At 46.8% G+C, this 8,291-nt stretch overlaps 1 protein-coding gene across 2 annotated transcripts; it reads right to left on the bottom strand.

The window, feature by feature from the left end:
• Positions 1-638: 638 nt before the first annotated feature.
• On the bottom strand, positions 639-8,115 carry AHSA1 (activator of HSP90 ATPase activity 1). Of its 2 annotated transcripts, XM_052646589.1 has the most exons (9): positions 7,903-8,115; positions 6,333-6,523; positions 4,630-4,712; positions 4,100-4,217; positions 2,973-3,061; positions 2,009-2,137; positions 1,450-1,551; positions 1,150-1,201; positions 639-1,032 (listed from the first exon to the last, which is right to left on the bottom strand). In XM_052646589.1, exons 1-9 carry the CDS (start codon positions 7,980-7,982, stop codon positions 860-862), a joined length of 1,017 nt encoding a protein of 338 aa, XP_052502549.1. In that variant the 5' UTR covers positions 7,983-8,115; the 3' UTR covers positions 639-859. The 2 variants fall into 2 exon arrangements, with proteins under 2 accessions (XP_052502549.1, XP_052502550.1); XM_052646590.1 differs by lacking the exon at positions 2,009-2,137.
• Between the last annotated feature and the right edge of the window lie 176 nt (positions 8,116-8,291).

Below are 8,291 nucleotides of genomic sequence, written 5' to 3'. Positions count from 1 at the left end.
GGACTAGGTTCTTGTAAAACAGAAATGGTGGTAGTATCTATTTCACGGTGGATTTCCCTGGTGGCTCAGATGGTAAAGCGTCTGCCTACACTGCAGGAGACCCGGGTTCAATCCCTGGGTCAGGAAGATCCCCTGGAGAAGGAAATGGTCACAGGGAGATTATGGGGGCTGATGAGGCTACTTAAGGAAACTGCTTAGTACAGTGTCTGGAACGTAGAGACTGCTCAATATAACAGAACCTCAGTGAACAGAAACCCAAGACCCACGGGGTGGGGAATCTCTGCATCTCAAACCAGCACCTGGTGATCATCTTTTTGCAAGAGGGTAAGCAGCCATGGGGAGTAGGAGCCCAGGATGCCACCTCCACCAGTCATGGAGTTTATTGGTACTGTTTACTGCAGAGTACCATTGTCACCCCTGCCAGGCTATGTTTGACTGCCTTTTTTTGCCAGTCTTCAGTATGAAAGGATGTGAGCTCAGGAATGCTTGCTGGTGAGAAGCAGGCTCTCTTCATGCCTCTTGATTACATTTAGCCAGAAGGAGACAAACCCCACCCCACCCTTTTTTTTTTTTAAGTTCAAAACCTTCAAGGGAACTCTAATACCAGCCACCCCATCAACACAGGTTCCAGACATGCATGTCTTTTAAATTACGTTTATTTAGCGTATGTACACATAAAAGAGAAACCACCCTCTGTTCCCACCCAGCAGAAAACATGCACAAACCCAAGGTATACATGAAGGGACAGGGCCCCAGCCCCAAGTTAGTGGTTGGGATGGTGCAATCCTGTGAGTCACAAGCCCTGGTCAGGAGAGGGCTGGACTGAAGTGTTGAGCAGGCGGTACCCCCGCTGCGGGGCCTAAAACAAGCGCGCACCATAGCCAAAGGTCTGTTTGATGCCCTCAAAGTAGTACCGCTGCCAGCCCTGCCTCGTCCTCTCCTCCTCTGGGGCAGGGATGCCTCGGCCTTCCATGCACAGCTCAGTTTCTCCATTCTTATCGATGAAGGTCAAGGTGATGATGGCAAAGTGCCCTGGGGGAAGGCAGAGGGGAGAGAGGTTTCAGATCCAGGGTTTCCATAGGGGCCTGAGGCGAGGGGGGAAAGAAAGGGTTCTAGGGGCAACAGCAATGAACAAACATGCTTGCTTACCTTCTGGCCAAGATTTAAACCTCCACTTCATTGCAATGTATTTCTCAGGGACCTGAAATAATCAGAGAGGTCAGCCGTTTTGATGTTTGCTTTCTCCCAGAAGAACTAATTTTACCCCACGAAGGAAAAAATTATAGGAAAGTGAGAGAGTCCAACTGTAGCATTCCTTTGAAAAACAAATGAGCTTTTACTGACCCAAGAGATTAAAGTCTTAAATTTTATCTACAGAGCTGGAAAGAAAAAGGCCAGGAGCGGGGAGGGAGGGACACGTTATTCTTCTAAGTGGATAAAGGAACTCACCAGATCAGTGAATTCTCCAGAGACATTGCCGTCTACCAAGTGAAACTTGCCACCTTTGTCTGCTTCCAACATAGCAGGAGCGTGGGTGAAGGCCTGAACGAGCTGCAGAACAAAAGGAGGTAGGAAGCTGTGTGGCTCTCAGGGGGACCCAGGAGAAATGCCAGCTGACACCTGCATGCCTCAGCTCTCAATTCCAAAGACAGTACTCTGCCCAAGAACCAGCTTCAGGTTCTTTTCTGTTCCAGTAGAGACCACGCTTCGACTCAAGTAATTCTTTCTAAATCCAGGATGCCATTACATTGGGTCCATTTACTTTTCTAACATGAATGATTCCAGCTGTTCCCACTTATAGGACCCAAAATTAGTACAAGAAAAAAAAAGGCAAATCTCCTCTACTGAGTGGTGGCTTGAACAAACATGTCTTTCCTTTGCCTCTTCGTGAATGAGGAAAGCCTCATGGTTCCACTCGCACTTTTCTGCACAATGAGAGGATATGCCCACAACTCTAGTCACCTGGAACGGCAGACGCCAGGAGCTGCAAGGACAGGACTATACTTACCTCTTGGGTGGTAAAAACTCTATAGAGCTCCTCTGGTGATGTCAGGAAGCTTTCTCTAAGGGTGATCTTACAAGTGGGGATTTTGACACCAACAGGTCTGGCCTGGCTTTTTGAAGGAGCAGACTTAGCCTGTGGAAGTGGCAGTGAAACTGTCAGTTTAGAGAGTACTGGTGAGACCTCACTTCACAGGGCTGCAGGGACACACTGCCATTCACTCTCACAAACCTTGTCACCTTCAAGGCTAAATTATTCCAGGGGGTCAGAGGAAATTTATGTGCGTGGGCATTTCTGTCAGGAGGGGAATTTTCTCAGCACACTCTCAATGCCACTCTGGGTGAAAGAAGAGGAGTGATGCTTATTTAAAAGCCCACTGCCAAAGGACACACTGAATCACTATGTACTTCTGAAGAGTCCTGTGTAATCCTCAAGCAGAATGTCTGTTTAAATAGCTGGAAGCAAAATATCCTTCCGAGTGCTGACAAAGGGGCAAGAGGGCTGAAAACCAAGTGCTGAAGCCAAACCAAACAAGCGCCAACTCCAGAGAAAACCGTTTGTTCCCCCTTCCAGTGGGATGAAATCAGCTTCCTGTTAGGTGAAGTCAGTGACCTAAGTAACCTCTGAGACTTTTAATATCAAAGGATGAAATGCAGATATATGATTTTAGATGCATACAGGGGAACCTGTGTTCATAACCTCCTCACTGGTGTTAAATGCCAGTTGGACTCTGAAGCCCCTGATGGCTTGATGGCTTCCATTTGCTCTAGGGGTCTGTCATAAATGAATAAAAACCAGGTTAAAGATGGGACGACAGACAACTACATTCTGTGGACCCTGAAAAGCAGCACCTCTGGCTCGGAGGTTAGGGTGGGAGAGAAAGAGCTGAGATACAGACTTAAGGAAGAGGCAGTGTCTCAACTCTCTTTCCAGAGAGCCTCCCACCCCACCACGCAGGGATACTGGTTACCTTGCGCTCCTCAGTTTTCAGTGCTGGTGGCCCGGCTGGGTCTACTGACTCTCCATTCATTGTAGGCAAGATCATACCCTGCGTGAACTCTGAAAAGACAAAATCCGGCTCTTGGAAGTTATTTCTTGGGAGCTGAGATTTGGGGCTTCACCGTAGTTCACAAACATGGCCGTCCTAACTCAGGAGGAGGTAATGACAACAGGAGGAGGAGTCTATCCATTTTACATCTTTCCCTTTGATCCATGCCAGATGGGTACCTGAGTGCATCCTACAGAATGTAGTATGGTCATTGGGATTACTTGAAACCCCTGACTCAATTAGAAGCATGACAACTTGTTTAAATGTGTGTGAGGTCTACTGCGGATGGCAGCCAATGAATGCAGTGGCACTTCCAAAGCCTTCAGGAGTGGGGAAGGCGCTCGCAGCCGCATGTTTCATCCCCTCTCCACTCTGTGCGCCTCTGTAGGACAGCCACAACTATCAGGGCATCAGAGCACCTGTTCCCACCTCTACACGGGCTCCCTCTGATGGTCACCAGAGGTACTCCGACACCCAGACCAGACCACATGGGCAAAGCTGGAGTTCTGGGGGACAGCTGAGAGGACTACTATTCAAGTAAGCCTAAAAACAGTCCAGGACTGTGCTCAATCTGGAGATGCCAGGTCTTTAGATCAGTGAGTGCAACAGAAATACCACCTCAGCCTCAAATGTAACATTATATTTTCCAGTAACCACCCTAAAGTGGTAAAATGGACAAGTGAAATTAATTTTGACCACATCACCCTAATATATCCATTCTACTATTTGTGTGTTGTCAAATCAGATAACTGAGATATTCCTCTTTTTAAAAAAATACGAAGTCTTCAAAATTTATTGCATATTTTATACTCAGAGCACATCCCAATTTGGACTGCCACATTTCACGTCCTCAACAGCCAATGCATTAGACAACACATCTCTAAATCTTTCTCTTATTCAAACTTTACAGACTGATTTCAAGATGAAATAAGCTTTCTCCGCCCAAATTTCTACTCATTTACTAAAGAAAGAAATGTCAAGCCCCTTAATTAGCATCTGACAGGTGGAAAACTATCTTCTCAAGGCACTCATAACTACTCAAAGGATACCTGTTTTGAGGGTGCTGATGTAAATTCCCATTGCTTCTCTTAGAAGTTTCACCCCTTCTTCCTTCATTAAGGCCACGAGATTTGTGTCAGGCTCATCTTTGGCAAGGCTCACACTAATCTGAAAGATCAGAATTAGGTGGTAAATAGCTTGAGAGGCACCCACATTGGAGGATGTAGGTGCTGAGCAGTCAGATAACCGCTGACAATTTGCAAAGGAAATGCATGACGATTGAGGTATTTGTACAATCCCCATGAGTGTTTCTTCTCGAGGTCTCTCTGCCACCTACTGCCAAGACAAAAGTGGCTAATGTTAAAACTCACACCACTCACTAAAGCAAAGTAACTGAATAAGCATAAACTGCTTGGGAAGCTCCTAATGGCACCACAGACCCAGAAAGTCGTCTGCAGACTGGGGTTCTGAATGCTTAGGCCAAGCCTGGTCTGTAATCTTGAATGACCGGTCATTTTTCTCATCTGAGAATAAGAGGATGTAGGAGACTCAGACAGATGAGGAATTAGAAAGCACAAACCTCCACTTCATCCACGCTATTTTCATCAGACAAATTGGGGATCTCCACATGGCCCTTGTACTGCACTCCAGACTTAGAGGTACCTGTCAGAAGTAAAGCAGTCTTATCAGTCTCCTCCTCTTCAGGCTAACTCTCCTGCTCTGCACGTGTAACTACTATTTTGCTTATGCTTCTTTTGGACAACTGAACCCACCTTCTTTACTCTGAGAGAAGGTGGCTGCCACACTAGATGCAACCATTGGCCCCCTCCCTGAAATGTCTTTCTTCATCAGATTTCTGGAGACTAACTGTGTTACCAGTGTGAGACTAAGAGCTACGTGAATTCAGCCCTAGCATGAATTCTGCTAAGGAGGAGCTAGGTTAATAGCTAATTCTGGCAGTTTTGCTAAAATGCTTGTTTTGAAAATACAAATTTGTTCCAATGCTATAGGTATATTAAGTGACAATTTTATTGTAATACGAATTTCTTATTTGCTTATGTGCACTTTCATCCACAAAGAAACCCAAACAGAGATAGACAAAGCTGTATAGGAAAACACAAAACACACGTCTCAAACATTTATCTGACAGCGACCTCACTTCACCATGTGTGTTAAGAGCCACACCATCCACGACTGGTGTTATAATGCTCCTCCTGATTTCCCGTGACTCTCCCTCCATCACCTCACAATAACCCACGTGCCTCAGTGCCCCTGATGCCCACTTTCACAAGCAAACCTCAGGTTTTTATCAAGGTAAAGCACAATATTTGTCAAATGATTTATGTATTTCTTGTGATTTAACACGTGTAAACTGTGCCACCAATTTTTACATTCCTAAATTAAAAAAAGTATCACTGATGAAGCTTTTGAGCATCCTGTCATGTCCCTAACCCTATCTTCCCTACAAGCTCTGTGTTTTTTGTTGGAAGATTCTGCATAGTGTGAATTTTAGAAACACGTGTCACGTTATAGCAGAACTGACTGTATTTCAAAGTTAACATGTATTTATCTTTACCTCTCTAGGCCTCAGTTTCTCAAATCTATAAAAAGGAGGCTGGGAAATATGATACCTATGGTTTCTTCCAGACTGCTATGCTTTAATTAAAAAAAAAAAAAAAGACAAAAATACATTTTGCCCCTTTGTTACCATTCACTTGAGAAGAGTTTACATGTTTTGCCCCATACATGTACTCTTTTAACTTTACTGTCTTTCCTTCCTGTCGGGACCATCCAAGGATGGCCCCAATTCTATCCTAATATCCTCACATAAGAGACATTAGGCTAGAGAATAAAACCGGCCCCAGTTATAATCACATGCAAGCAGCATTACCACAGCACTCTAAACTATTAGGTTCACACTGGAATTAAAAAAACAAAAGCCAAAAAACTCCCATAGCCTACTTTCAAGTCATCCAAGAGGCAGAAATAGCTAGTCTGAAAAATGTCACACTGTATGCTCCCAAACAGGGCAAGGCCCAAAGATTCAGCAGCCCAGTTGCTACATTGGTAGGGACTTGTGAGACCCACAGAGAGGAGACCCATTTAGTGTCCTGCGGTGGCAGAAAAATTTCAACATTTGATCCTGCTTCCTATAGAACTCTAAAGCAGCACTATCTCTCTCGAAAAAAGTTCATAACCTCTCAAAAACTGTTCTCCCTGGCTCCTGAATAGGTCAATCAAAATGCAGTTAACCCCTGTCCTAAAAGCCAAGCACAGACTTACCTGTCCAGTTTAGTTTGACGCTCCACTCATAAAAGAAGATAAGTTTGCCTTTGCGATTGTTAATGGATGCCTCTCCATCAAGCTTACTCACTTCTGTCACTTCGCACTTGCCTTCCTCATTTTGCACACGCACAGCCAGGAACAGTGTTTTCAGCTTATCTGTGGACCAGTTCGAAGCATCCCTCTCTGTCCTGCAAAACAGAAACAGAGCTATGGACCAACAGCCAAATGAAGGATACACTGCTTGCTCTATGCAAGAGCACCCAAGGCTATAAGGGAGGCTGGAAAAGAACATAAAACTCTCAGCCCCACTCCACTATGTCCACAAACGTGTTACTCTTTTAGGAAGACCAGGAGTCCTATACTGTCAATAAGGACTACTGCTGTATAGCATGGTTTCAAACTTAATGGAAAATTCTGCTTTCCTTTCTCAGCATGATGGTGCTGGGGTCAGTACTGAATACTTCAACATGGCGCCCCCGTCTGACCAAGTGGAAAACTGCGCTTCTGAGGTTAGGAGCACACAGAGGGCCACAGGATGCAGTGCTGAGCTAAAAGGTCCAGTTAAGAATAAACCAATAGTCTTGATCTCATTAGCGCAGTGTTTTGACCTATCAAATTCAGGCTGTGTTATAAATTTTGTGCCCTCCAAATGGCCCTGAAAACAATGAATGTCCAGGGTTTCAAAACAAACAAAAATTAAAGGCAACCATTCTATGTTAAGAGGAGAGGACGCAGGCTCAAATACAAAGGAACACTATCTACCTTCTACCTTTCTAACGAATAAACGAAAGTAAGATGTTTTACATCAACCAAAGTAAGTTTTACAACAAAGTAAAACTGCAGTTTACGTACAAAGTTCAGTGGACTCAGAAATAAGAAGAAAATATTATTTGCAGAACATTTCATGAAAGAGAGTAGGTTTTTAAGAGTGGTTGGATTATAAACTATGATTGCCCGGCAACCAGCGGCAGTCCTTGGAGCGACGATACAAGCAATTTAACAGTTCCGGGTGAGAGGCCACGGCGCCTTGGAGCATCACTCAGCTCTGAGCACCTGCAGAACACGTTCTAAGACCCGGCTTTCTGGAGTGAGGCAGCGATCCCTTACGACTGACTTTTAATTCCAGCCGAAAGTCGAAAAAATAGTAACTCCAACCCTCTCGAGCCTAACACTGCAATCTCTCAATACTATCCACGGCAGTTTTGGGTCTCAATGACGCCTCCGGCCACGTGTGAGAAGCATCTCTCCGCTCAGGCTGAATGCAGCAGCCGGGGTTGGGGGCGCCCTACGTCCTCCTGTGTGAAACCCCCTCGTCTGGGATGCAGTCTTCTACATCGTCCCCCCCACCCCACCCCCTGGCTTCCCTTCCACCCCATGAAACGGAGGTCGGAGGCTGGAGGGGCCTGCGACTTACGGACCCCTGGAGACAGGATGGACCCATGCCCATCTCCTGGCAGGCAGGGCTGCCCAGACCCCAGCAGTGTCCCGGTCAAGGTTCCAGGGTACCCCCCGGCGCAACCCCCGACCCGGCCGCAGCGCTCCCGCGGCCTGGCTCGCTGGCCCTCACCAATGCCAGTTGTTGACGTTGGTGGCGTCCGCCCGCTCCTCCACGATCCAGCGTGGGTCGCCCTCACCCCACTTGGCCATCGGCTCTCCTATCGCGCCGCCACCAGCTCCCGAGCAGCCACAGCCACAGCCTCAGGACAGCCCGGTCGCGGCCGCCCGGCAGCGCCTGGAAACTACTAGAAGAAGCTGCAAGATCCTCCTGGCTTGCTTTTCCCTCCACCCGCCCCGCCCCTCCCCGCCTTGACTTCCGGCTCCGCCTCCCTCCCGCCGGGTACGTCGGCTACCCCTCGCCGGACCTTCGCTTCCGTCTGTTGTAAGGATTCCTTCACACTCCTTCGAGTTATGCCCTGAAAGGCCCGAAAGGCGACAGCTCACACGACCATTCCTCAC

The sequence above is a fragment of the Budorcas taxicolor genome, chromosome 10 (assembly GCF_023091745.1).
Source record: "Budorcas taxicolor isolate Tak-1 chromosome 10, Takin1.1, whole genome shotgun sequence".
In the NCBI taxonomy this organism is placed as follows: Eukaryota; Metazoa; Chordata; class Mammalia; order Artiodactyla; family Bovidae; genus Budorcas; species Budorcas taxicolor.
The sequence above is the reverse complement of the archived record's forward strand: the minus strand, read 5'-3'. Positions and strand labels throughout refer to the sequence as shown.

Coding starts and splice junctions, on each gene's coding strand:
- AHSA1 (XM_052646589.1), bottom strand. CDS start 7,982: ATGGCCAAGTGGGGTGAGGGCGACCCACGCTGGATCGTGGAGGAGCGG. Junction 4,218..4,629: donor ATAGCGTGGATGAAGTGGAG/GTTTGTGCTTTC, acceptor CTGATCTTTCAG/ATTAGTGTGAGCCTTGCCAA. Junction 3,062..4,099: donor CATCAGCACCCTCAAAACAG/GTATCCTTTGAG, acceptor TTGTCTTTTCAG/AGTTCACGCAGGGTATGATC.